Source organism: Conger conger, chromosome 10, assembly GCF_963514075.1.
Source record: "Conger conger chromosome 10, fConCon1.1, whole genome shotgun sequence".
Taxonomy (NCBI): domain Eukaryota; kingdom Metazoa; phylum Chordata; class Actinopteri; order Anguilliformes; family Congridae; genus Conger; species Conger conger.
The window spans coordinates 9,496,058-9,509,151 of record NC_083769.1 but is presented as its reverse complement, the minus strand read 5'-3'; the positions used below and the strand labels follow the sequence as shown (position 1 = coordinate 9,509,151).

At 46.5% G+C, this 13,094-nt stretch overlaps 1 protein-coding gene across 1 annotated transcript in view; it reads left to right on the top strand.

The window, feature by feature from the left end:
- st7l (suppression of tumorigenicity 7 like) overlaps positions 1 to 13,094 on the top strand; it is a 30,936-nt gene extending 17,842 nt beyond the window's left edge. The window contains exons 13-15 of the mRNA XM_061257209.1: positions 416 to 508; positions 766 to 905; positions 10,814 to 13,094. Coding sequence (XP_061113193.1) covers positions 416 to 508; positions 766 to 905; positions 10,814 to 10,909 — 329 coding nt within the window. The 3' untranslated portion in view covers positions 10,910 to 13,094. The remainder of the gene's footprint in view (positions 1 to 415; positions 509 to 765; positions 906 to 10,813) is intronic.

Sequence of the window (13,094 nt, the reverse complement as noted above, 5' to 3'; positions counted from 1 at the left end):
TTACAAAGTCAGGACGTATGATGTAAATAAGTTTGGCTTAGTTTCATTGTACTTGCCTCTGAAATCAAAATAGCTACCTAGTAAGTACCTGGCACTTCCTCAGTAAATAATAGGTCATTAACAAATTGACGTTAACGTTATGTTATAGGCGTTACCAAAGATTCTCTTACTATCTCACTATCCAGATGGCTATATTTGACCATCTAAGCATACGTGGGTCAATAGCTCTCATCTAATTAATTTAGAAATGTTTTGTGCTTGCCTGCTAGTTTTGTTTCAGTCAGTTTAATGTAATATGTAATTACATGTAATTACTCATTTGTAGTATGAGGTAAATGGTCTTAGTCATTCTACACGTGGGCAGAGCTGTTCGTCTAACACGGTGGTGGTTTGTCTTGGCTTTGTGTTTCCCCAGCCTTCCGGATGATTCCGTACCCATTAGAAAAGGGACACCTGTTTTATCCATACCCTGGCTGCACAGAGACAGCAGACAGGGAGCTGCTGCCCTGTAAGTGCCCATGATCCCCCAAATTACCCAACGTATAGTCCGACCATAGAAACAGCCAGTTACACACAGTGCTCCTACTAGAGAAACAGTCCATCACACACAGTGCTGCTACCAGAGAAAGTCAGTTTTCGACAAAACATTAGTAACCAAAATACAGAAGAGTTGTGTTGTAAATATCGTTGAACCATGAAACGTAACAATCTACAGTGGATTTCCCGGTGGCGAGAGGATTATTCCGGTTTCTTCTTTTGCCCCAGCGTTCCATGAAGTGTCGGTGTACCCGAAAAAGGAGCTGCCCTTCTTCATCCTGTTCACCGCGGGGCTGTGCTCCTTCACGGCCATGCTGGCCATGCTCACGCACCAGTTCCCCGAGCTCATGGGCGTCTTCGCCAAAGCCGTGAGTACCCCCAGCCCCGACTCCCACTCTGCCCCCTGCTGGAGAAATTACGACACTGGTCAAATTATCTTTTTTTTTAATTATTAATTTTGTTTATTTGAGTAGGGACAATGTCACATAGTATCATTACTGCCAGCTTACACCAGGTTCATGTAGCTGAAGTTCTGCATACAGAGATTATAGCTATTGCCAGTTTACACCAGGTTCATGTTGCTGAAGTTCTGCATACAGAGATTATAGCTATTGCCAGTTTACACCAGGTTCAAGTTCTGCATGCAGAGATTGATTTTATCATCAGGATTTTCTGAACGTACACACATTTAAATTCCATGGAAAATGCATTCTCATTAGTAAGTCTTATCGAAGCGCTGTCAGTAGTTGTAAAAAAACCCAACGTGGATGTGTCTTGAGTCTTGAGTGTGTATCGATATTTAAAACAAATTGTGCAGATGTGGGTTTTACACATTACGCACCGTGTATTGCCCGGATGCATTTGCGTGAAGGTGGTTCTGTGTCCGGATAGAAGCAACGGGCCAGGTCTCGCCCAGATGTAAGAGCTGAAGTGCTGCTTTAGAGGTCTCAGTCCATCCGTCTAGGACTCTGTAGACCACATTCCAGGTGTGTTCACAGGTTCTCCGATGGTCACGGACAAACATTTTCTGCCATCTCTCATTTTTAAGCAATTTCATCTCAGAAATATGTTTTTCACGTGTCGTGAACTTTGTTTCTGAGTCCAGTCCGTTTTTCTCTAAGTTTATCCATAAGGCTGACATAACACTGTCATACACACAAGATGGCATAACAGATTATATGAAATGTAAAATCATATACTTTTATCAGTACATTTCACCAGAGTGACATTTGTCATAACATTTACCGTTTTATATCATTTGACATCAACTGACACGGTAAATGGTTGGAATTTATGTAGCGCCTTTATCCAAAGCGCTGTACAGTTGATGCTTCTCATTCACCCATTCATACACACACTCACACACAAAGTGGTGGTTTTGGGATTGGGTGTCTCTGAAAGACACTTCATCCCCCACCCGCCACTCTGTACACGACAAAAAATAATAATGTCAGTCTTACATATTAGTACCTTACTTGAAATCTCATTTCTGTTCCTTTCTTGCTAAATGACACCATGAAAAACTGCCAACGAGTTGAGAAAGTTTGACTCATTTCAAGATTTGCCAGTGGGACGAAATAATTTCACTTGACAAGCAAACGGTAACAAGCTAGTATGTTCTACTTCAGAGGAGAAAAGATCTTATTACATAAGTCTTAATGCAAGACTAAAAACGCTTGTTAAGACAGGCATTTTTTGCAGTGTAGGCATTATTCCATTTCACTTATTGAACAACCGTTCCATTCAAATTCTCCTGCACCACCCTCCCTCCTAACTGCCACCACCCCACAAAATTCATCCGTTATGATGAAATATGCCATTTCCACTCTCTCCCCTCTCAGAAGAGACAATGAGCTTAAACAGCAGAGATCCTCGTGTGATAAGATCCTCATGTCTTATGTCAAAGGCCTGCTGCTGTTTCACCACCCCGTCGGCCCCTATCTGGCTCCCTACTACGTCTCCCATGATGCATCTGTGGCTCCTGTCAGCTTCAGTGTGTTGAAAGCTGCTATTTGACCCCCTCTTCTGCTAAAATGTTCAGATTATTTGTGATTGTGTAATCTTTAGTGTTACATGTATCTCTTTAGCTTGTCTTGGGGAGTGTCAGATGTATGTTTTCAGTACAGTTCGGCCCGGTGGGAAATCAGATTGTCTCGGCTATGCCTACTGAGAGAGAGGGAGAGAGGGGGAGATTATTCAGATTTAAGATTATTGTTACTTGTTGCCAACCTGTAGTTGTAGGGTGGCCTGTAGCGTAGTGGTTAAGGTACATGACTGGGACCCGCAAGGTCACTGGTTCGATCCCCAGTGTAGTCACAATAAGATCCGCACAGCCGTTGGGCCCTTGAGCATGGCCCTTAACCCTGCATTGTTCCAGGTGAGGATTGTCTCCTGCTTAGTCTAAAATCAACTGCACGTTGCTCTGGATAAGAGTGTCTGCCAAATGCCATTAATGTAATGTAATGGAATGCCGTGTTCATTTTTCTCGGCTTTGGTAGTACAATTGTGCAAATGTGTCACGCCAATGAAGCGCATTGAATTGATAGAGAACACAGGCCCCAGCACCTGAGAGCATGATCCTGGAGCATCCTGTTGCTTAAAGGTGTGCCCCTCCCTACAGTACAGGCTGCGACCGGGAGCACAGAGAGAGAGCCACTGTCCTGTTGCCGATTGGAAAGCTGTCGCTCGGTTTTGCTTCCTTAGTTTGCCGTCTTTGTTGTTTCAGTTTGTTATTTTTGCCCGGATCACGTGAAAGGGAAGGGCGAAGACTTTGTTATTTATTTTGCGTTGGTGTGAGTGCACTCTCTCTCTCTCTCTCTCTCTCTCTCTCTCTCTGTCTCTCTGTCTCTCTCTCTCTCTCTCTCTCTCTCTCCATGCGGTGAACTATAGCGAAAACCCAGAACTGCGGCATGTCACAGGTGTCTATAAAACTGTTTATGGAGCGTTTTGGTCTGATATATAAGTGTTAGATGCCAGCATTTTGGTTGTCCGTAAAACTGTTGATTTGTATGTTTAAGGTGTCTGTAAAAAAGGGTAAATTTACAGGTTTAGGTTGAAAACGTGTTACGGCATGGGCTTTGGTTGCCTATAAAAGAGTTTTGTACGCTTTGAGGTTGTGTAAAATGTGTTAGATATGTGTAAGTGTTAGATGTATATTTTTTACATAGTTTTTTATAGTGTTTGATGTGTCTTTATGTGGTGTATAACCTTGTTGCACATGCATTTTTAGGTTGTGTATAAAAGCATAAGATATACTTGTTTAGGGTGTGTATAAATGTGTGAGCTAGGCATTTTCGGTTGTATATAAAAAGCATTAGATGCATGTTTTAGGTTGTGTATAAATGCGTTAGATGCATGTGTTTAGGTTGTGTATAAATGCGTTAGATGCGTGTGTTTAGGTTGTGTATAAATGCGTTAGATGCATGTGTTTAGGTTGTGTATAAAAGCTGTTGGTGCAGTTTTAGATGAGGGGCCCCACTGTGTCTGAGGGAGTTTTTGGCATCTGTGACATCTGGACCGGCGTTATCTGTTTTCACAGGCCCCCTCTCGGGCCGGGTTGCGTTCGGACCTGAAGTGGCCCTCGTGGTTTTCCGGGAGGGGGCCTCGTACAAAGGGGACGCCCAGCGAGGTCCCCCCCCCGTCCCCCCCGTCCCCCCCGTCCCCCGTCCCCGGAGCCGACGGCCCTCTCTCCAGCCTTTCCCAGGCTTGTCTTCCCCCCCCCCCGTCCAGGAATCTGTGAAAAATCACAAACTGGAACAAAAGTAAACAAAACAAAAGAGGAACGGGTTGCAACACGACCCCTCTCCCCGGCCCGGCCCGTTCCCCCTCGGAGTTTTCCCCTGCCCGGCGCGTCCCGAAAGCTCGCATATCTGCACGGCTGTTAGCGGCGCCGCGACCTTTTGTCCCCCGCCGCTGCGCTAAAAATAGACCCCGGCGAGCGCTGCACGTTGCGTGCGGCCGCAGAGAGATAACCGCCACACGGCGCACGCGAGGAGGGAGAACATCCCGCCGTCCCGCCTCGCACGTCCTTAAAACTTCTTTTTCATTTATCTTCCCCTTTTCCTCCCTCCCTCTCTCAAATCAAGTTCAGATTTGCCTATTCTTTATTTTCATTGCAGCCGGACAACATAACTTGGGTTGCAGAAGCGCTGTAATATTGTGTCGTTAACAAAGGACCCCCTAAAAGAAGATAATCAACCCAGCTCTTGTACACAACCAGATATGCTCAGCCCATCCTGAAAGAAAGGAATCATCCAATCTGGCCCTAGAATCCAAATCCAGCCCTGGTTTTCTTTCTTCCCAGGGAAGTGATTGGCCAGACTTCACTCCTGACTCCCAGGTAAAGGGAGGCTGGGAAACCAGCAGTTCTCAGCCCTCGATTAGCGCACAGGGATATAGAATGTAATAGAACTTGCACCTGCGTTTCAAAATGAGCGAGGAGAGGTGTAAATGTGAGTCGTTGTTCAGTCGCACGCTCTTTAATTACGACAGGCAGAGACACATAGGGCCACCTCCTGTCTCGCGAAAGCAACTTCTCCCATATGTATTTTTACTTCATCTGCTTCTGGGAGGTACTGAACCCCATGAATTTGGCTCGTGAATTTGTGGAAGAGGTAATTGGAGCAGGTAAAGGCATCCGTCTCCTACCACGGTGTCTCCTCTTTTACCACAATGTCTCCTCTCATATCATGGTGTATCCTCTTCTACCACAATGTCTCCTCTTCTACCATGGTGTCTCCTCTTCAACTTTAGTTTCTTTCCTCTTCTACCATGATGTCTTCTCTTTTACTTTAGTTTCTCTCCTATTCTACCACGGTGTCTCCTCTTTTACCATGGTGTCTCCTCTTCTACCTTAGTTTCTCTCCTCTTCTACCATGGTGTCTCCTCTTCTACCTTAGTTTCTCTCCTCTTCTACCATGGTGTCTCCTCTTCAACTTTAGTTTCTTTCCTCTTCTACCATGATGTCTTCTCTTTTACTTTAGTTTCTCTCCTATTCTACCATGGTGTCTCCTCTTCTACCTTAGTTTCTCTCCTCTTCTACCATGGTGTCTCCTCTTCTACCTTAGTTTCTCTCCTCTTCTACCATGGTGTCTCCTCTTCTACTTTAGTTTCTCTCCTCTTATTCCATGGTGTCTCCTCCCATGGGACAGTGAGAACAGGGCCTGCTCGCTTTAGCCGTTCAGGTCTTCTTGTGCTGACCAGATTCTGTGACGAGGCATAATGATGGCATTTGACGATGTGCTGAGTGTGTCTGAACGTTGCTCATTTCTGTATAATAGATTACACAATTTAAAGTTAACTGGGTTAATCTAGGCTTTTATTCAATTGTTTATTTGTTTAGTTTTGTTATTTGACCTAGTTTCCAAGATTTAGGTTAGATTTCGCTGGAAATTTTGACATTTGGTGGCACGGATGGTGCAGTGGGTAGCACTGCCGCCTCACAGCAAGGAGGTCCTGGGTTCGAATCCCTGTCGGCCGGGGCCTCTCTGTGTGGAGTTTGCATGTTCTCCCCGTGTCTGCGTGGGTTTCCTCCAGGTACTCCAGGTTTCCTCCAGGTACCAGGTGCGGTTTCCTCCCACAGTCCAAAGACGTGCAGGTTAGGCTGATTGGAGAGTCTAAATTGCCCGTGCGTATGAGTGCGTGAGTGAATGGTGTGTGTGCCCTGCGATGGACTGGCGACCTGTCCAAGGTGTGTTCCTGCCTTTCGCCCAATGTATGCTCCACCCCCCTGTTCAGGATAAGAATAATAAATGAATTAATTTTGACATTTTTATTATTTTAATGTTTTGTTGCTAGGTTTGAACCCTAATTGTTGGGTGCTGTGTGCGTATTCAGCGCTGGTCAGTGTGAGCTTGAATGTGAGAACTGAATGTGCTTTATTGGCCTGAGTCTCTTTCTCTCTTTTGCTCTCGCTCTCGCTCTGGATGGCAGGGCGATAAAGTCTGACAGGTTGATTGACTGTTCGCCCATCTCCGCTGAAGTGCCCTTTTTGAAGTGAAGGGAGCTCTCTCCCGAACCCTTGCAGAGGGCACTTATCTCTTATCCCAGACCGCCTCTCCAACCCGGGACACTTTGTAGTGCCTCTCTTCTTCTGCCCGGCCTCCCCAAAGTACCCCCCCCCCCCCCACGCCTCCCTCCTGTCTGACCAACCTCAACCACCCCATAAACAGAGCGGTTATCTCTCTGTTTCTCCAGTGCCACTACAGACACCCTAATCTGCTCTCCTTAGAGCTGTGTTCCAGAGGGGCATGTTGGCAGTGTGCTGCAGAGATACATTTAGCACAGCCGTCTTCTCTGATAGAGCTCAGAGCCTGTGGTCAGGGACCAGTCACAACGCACAGGAGACAGTTTCCCTTTCTTTGGTTGTTTGGAAAAAGGGATGATGTCCGTCATTAATAAATATACCAGCCATTATCTACCAATTTTCTACATTTCTCTTTGTGTTCTTTAATTAGGGAAACTAGTCAAATTGGAGAGAAAGCTAATCAGAAGAAACACATCTGAATTGTGTCCACCTTTATGTCTACTTATGATGTACCTTTCTTAAACGTGAATCCCTCTGTGGTTTTTCCCGTCAAACGCAGCTCCGTTTCAGTTTATTTAACTTGGGTTTCATGTGAAACCTTCCGAACATTCCTCCTTAGCGTGTTTCTCCCTGACGTGTGAAGATCCTGCAGCATTTGCCGTGACGTACGTTCCCGTCCTGCGGCTTTGATGTTTACCGGGATAGACGTTAGCGCCGCTAAAGCGCGGTTTTGCTTTTTAGCGTTGTTTTGACAGGCCACATGTTTACAGCCTCGCTGTTTATTTTCCCGCCCGTTTTTTTTACGAGATGCTTTCGAGGCTCTTGCGCATTCCTCGGTATCAGCCGGGGCCGAAAACAAGAATGCGGAGCGGCGGTTGTGCGTGCGCTGGGTTTGTTTCGGGGAGTGCTTCCAGAGATAGCCGTTTTTACGGCGCGGGCCGGCAGGGGAGCCTGGCTTTCGTAACGCTGAGATTAAGCCCCGGCTCTCGGCCGGACGGACCGAACGACCCAGAGCCCCGCCGTCAACGCAAAGCAGAGCCGCCCCCCCCCCACCCCCCCGGATGGAAGGATTGGAACCGTGTAAATAGTGTTCGGAGGGCAGACCAAGCCTGACCCGGGCCTCCGGGAGGTGGAGAGGTTCGCCTGCTTCATCAGTCCGAGGCGAACAGCCGGCCGTTCCTTCCTTCTTCACTGTGTTGGGGGTCACGGTGTGGTTCAGGGCTGCCCAGTCATGTTCCTGGAGGTCTACCTTCCTGTTGGTGTCTCACTTCAAACCTAAGATACCACAGCACATTCAACAGCAAGAGCAGGGCTGCCCAACCCTGTTCCTGCAGATCTACCGTCCTGTAGGTTTTCACTCCAGCCCTAACATACCACACCAAGAGCAACAGCAAGAGCAGGGTCCAACGACACTGGCCCTTTCTGGGTAAAATTGAATATCCCTGCTGTAGGTTTTCACTCCAACCAAAAAACGAAGCACACCTCATCAACAGCTAGAGAACTATTTGAACTGGTAGTTAGTAGGCTCAGGCCTGCCGAAATGAAATGAAAACCAACAGGACAGTAATTCTCCAGGAACAGGTTTCAGCAGACCTGCTGTCGTGTAAAGGCCAGTTTATTGACCAGCGACAATTTATGGATGTTACTGGTTGCATTTGTTTATGACGTGGGATGTCATAGTGGGATAATGGAGTGTTGCTGAGATTCCATTCAGTGTCATTTGGTGAATGCTGGGTTTTGTAGTCCATAGCGGGCCTGGGCTTGATGTCATCAACAGAAATGGCCCACTATTAAATCCTGCAGTGAACAGTATTTCAACCAAAATGATTCAGTAATGTTCTACTTTATGCTTATACTTTATATCAGAATTTACTGGTTGTTAAATTTTCAATAAAAGTTACAATAAAACGTACCCTTGGGTGATAAATGCTGTACAGTGGAGCGTGTGTTTGGAATGGGGAATTTCCAATAAGAGGCTGTTTTAACTACCTTGTGGCTTGTGTTATAGCTTGGAACATTAGAGCAGGTATTCCTGCCAATTGCAATCCTTCATTGTTCTGCAGCCGCCTGTAGCAGCCTGTAGCATCCTGTAGCAGCCTGTAGCCCAGTGGCTACGGACATCGACTAATCACAGTCGTCCAGGTTCCTCCTCCACCCTGTGAATGCAGTGATTCTGCAAGGCTGCCATTGGTTCCCTCTTCCCTACAGCGTCCAGCTGCTTGGCTGAGAAACGTATCACTTGATAAACACATTAATGTGTTGTTTACGGATGAGCAAGCCGTCAGAGTTTAAGCATTTTTCCGATGTGTGAGCGCAGCAAACAGCCCCAGCAGTCAGACACGCCCGTCCTGCTTTAACCACCGCAGGCTCACAGAGCCCCCTGCTAACACACATTAAGAAACAATTACCTGCACCAATTTCTGGAATCTCACATTAAATGCCCACACACGTTTTCTCGTCTCGTAAAACAATTGCAATTTTGGTAGAAGTATGCATATTTTAGGGTCTAACTGCTATTTTTCTGAGCCATTTCCCCACATGCCATGTCCTATGTTTTTGTGTTTATTATTGGATGATGTTGCTAAATGTTAACACCGAGAGCTGACCACAGGAGACGGAGGAGGGAGGGGGGATTGGTCTCTGGGGGCCAGGTCTGCGACTTTTGCCAATGTTTTATGATGTTTTAGAGACTAAACCAGGAAGAGAACGCTGATGTGTGTGAGCCTTTATAAGCTTAAGGGTGCGGAGTGCATGTCGACAACAACGAGCGAGTAAAAAATGTATGAAAGAATTCTGTAGAACCGCTTTAATGCCTGTTTGTTTGCAGTACACATCTCTTAAGTGCCCTGCTTACGTCTTTTACTGGCAGCTAGAGTCACGTTAGGGAGGTGCACTATGCATCTTTTGGTCATTGTGGCCTTCCATGTGGTCAGACACAGAGTTGCCTCACCAAATTCCAGATGTTACCCATCTGGAGCAGGACCTGGTTCCAGCTACATTCCATGTTCGGCTGGTAGCTGGAATTTGCATCAGGGTAACAAATTATTTGACTGCAATTCCAAGGTAAAAATCGATAGTTAATGTTTTTTTTTAATGAAAGCTTTGTATGTCGTAAAACCCAGTACCGGCGTTGACGCGTGTTCCATTAATTCCACACAGCGAGTCTGTGTGTGTGTGTGTGTGTGTGTGTGTGTGTGTGTGTGTGTGTGTGTGGCACTGTGTGGGCTGCTGTTGGAGCGCAGCCATTGTCTTGACTTACAGCGTACTGTTTAATAATGAACAGGCTGTAATGTTTCCGTTCTACATTGTTTAATGAAATAAGTCCATAATAGGGCATTAGTAGGACAGTAGACATCTCTGTTGTGTGCGGAGGGCACTGCTTACTGTTGACGATGTCCAGAAGTAATTTATACCCTTTTGGAATTAGCTTGTAAACCTTAAAAACCGTTTGGGACAGGATAGCTTGCTAATAGGTGCTTGCATTGGAGAGATTTAATGGCAGGACTGGGGTTGGGGTTAACTGGGGTGGGCTGGTTGGCTGGGTGATGGGGAGAGGGGGTTGTAATTAACTGGACAGTCAGTCACACTTTTGAGGTTTCAGTTTGTAACGGAACATTTTTAGAAAGGTAATTTTAATTGAAAGGTATAATTCCTGGGTTTACAGCAGACTACAACACATCTGGATTAAATACATTTCATTAGTCACTTGTGCACATGTATATGTCTGCTGAATATTTGTCTCGTAATGTTTTTCTTATTAATGAAGTACTGTAATAAATATTATCTGGGAACTGTATTACATTGGTTATAATGATGCATTGTTTTATAAATGGTTTGTGGAAAGTGGCCCTTACTCAGCATTTTTCAAAAGCATTGGGCCTCAGCGTAATTCTATGGTAACAGACATTACAAATAGAGCTACATAAGAGACCGACAGGGCTACCTGCTCCTGATGGTTACAGAAGCCTGTATCAGTCTCTATTATTCAGCTGTATATATTCCTTGTCCGTCGCTCTGGATAAGAGCGTCGGCTAAATGCCTATAATGTAATGTAATGTAGACAGTTTTATCGCCGAAGTATCTGGCAGTTGTAGCGTCTGTTGCCAGGGAATCACAGTGTTGTTCCTCAGGACTGAGCTGCTGAAGCGTCCTGGCTGGCGTAGGGAGCGTAGGGGCCGTGATGGGGCGTGATGCGGCCAGGCGGATGAATAATGCGGCTGCGTGTGTGTTTTTGGTTTGCCCCCTCTGCAGTTCTTCAGCACCCTCTTTGCACCCCTGGGCTTCGTCATGGACAAGATGGAGAGCTTCATGCCTTCTAGCTTCTGGCATCAGCTGACTCGAATCTGACCCGCCCCCTCCCCAGACAACCTCCGCCCCAATGCATTCTGGGACCCCCCGCCCGCCCTCGGACACGTAAAAGGTTCCCACTTCTGTCTTCCCCAGCGACATCGTGCCCCCTGCTGCCTCAACGCCCCGCATCTGCCCGAAAGGACCCATGTGTACCCATATCCCACGGGACCCGCTATCCCACCAGAAACAGCACACGGGCCTCCTCAAGACACGACAGCAGACAATCTCATTGTGTCTGATTTTTAAGTCAGATTTACTGTAGCATTCCGAGAGGGAGGGAGCAATCGTTCATAAAATTCAGGTATTGCAGTTACGTTATATTTCAAAATCCTCGGGAAAGTCACAACTAACAAACGCCTAAAGAATGGCTTAAAGAATTGAGTCGTTTTAGTGCACTTCGGAGTAAACGTATTTGGAGTGTGTAGAAACTCGCAAACGCTCCCTCGGTAGTTTGGATTGACATTGCGTCGGTGTGGGAATCAGATTCTCGGCCCGTAATATCTGAGGACTTTAGGTCCCTGTGTGGCCCAGTGGCGCTGTACCGTACCGTAGCGTGGCGTAGGGGAGCTGAACGCCGCTGTGTCCGACAGAACGACAGTAGCAAACGCCCACGCGCGGAACCTTCCAGAGCGGATTAGGCGAGCGTGGGTGATTTAGCGTGCCTCCATAAGCCAGAGCCGTCGTAGCTATCAGCAGTCAGTATATAAAAGGAAGAAGGGCTCGTTAAATTCCTTTTCTTTTTGTCTTCCTCTGAATGCGTCACGTCCTTTGTATACTGATACCGGACTCACAACGTAAGAATGCACAAGATTAAATTACGGGCATTTAGCAGACACTTTTATCCAAGCAGAACTTTGTTTTTTTAAATAGTGTCCACTTATACAGTATTCTCAACCAATTCAGGTTAAGGTATTTGCTCAAGGCTATGACAGCATTGTCCTACCTGGGAATTGTACGTACAGCCTTGCGGTGCAGTTCCTTACCCATCGCACTACACTACACTACATCATAAGTGTTCAGCTATCATTGAAACGACGGTGCTTTTTTTCCGTAACATGGAAAACATGAAGATAACAGGACTTATGCACTCTCAGTTTATCTTCCGATAATTTCAATGTGCCACCTTGTTCTGCAGTATACTTTTTACATCTTAGCTCTGCCCTCCCCGCCTCTCAAAAGAAACAGCAGTGGATCATTAAAATGTAAAATTGAACGGGTAGGTCCACATGCTGTGGTCATTAATTGGTATGTTTGAAAATGTGAATGTAGTAATATAATATGATGAAGTTGTCATCTTTAGTGAATATCTCCAAGTATCTCCACCAATTTTCAGTTTTGCGAAACCTCACTCTCGAAAAGGTCAGGAGGATAGTGAGAGACTGATGGCGGGGATTGAGGGTGTGCCCGCACTTGTATGTGTGTGTGTGTGTGTGGGTGGGTGTGCATTTATCTGTGGATGTGTGTATTTGCATGTGTGTGCTAGTGTGTGTATGCGTGTGGGTGCGCATTTGTGTCCGTGTGTGTTGTGTGTGTGTGTATATGCCTGTGTATGTGTTTGTGTGTGTGTGTGTGTGAGTGTGTGCGCGTGCGTATATGCCTGTGTGTGTGAATTTACATGTGTGAAAATTTGTGTGTGTGTGTGTGTATGTATGTGTGTGTGTGTCTGTTTGTGTGTGTGTGTGTGTGTGTGTGTGTGTGTGTGTGTGTGTGTGTGTGTGAATTTGCATGTGTCATGTTGGTTCATATCTGTCATGGCCGCAACATTGTCTGTCTGCTTGCGCCTTCCTCCTTCCTCCTTCCTCCCCCTCCGTCTCTCCATCCTCCTGTCCCTGACCTGTGTTCATTCTGCCTCTGTGAAATACTGGTGTCGTGGGGACCGAGGGGCTTGCGGGGTCTTTCTCTTGATTTACGTGCGAATTACCAGTAAAAAATGTTTTTGTTTTGGAAGCGCCGTTGTTCTGTGATGTCGGGCCAGAGCAGGGTTGGGATGAGGGCTCTGCGTTTCGGCGGAACGAGCCGGAACGAGCCGGAATGCCCACCCTGCCGATTCGTGCCGGCCCCTTAATCATCAGCCGCCGCCGGCCGGCCGTTTGTTTCGTGAGCCCTGAGAAAAACACCATGCTGATTTACAGTCTCCACTGCGGGTCCATATACACTGCTCTGCGTGTGTGTGTTTGTGTGT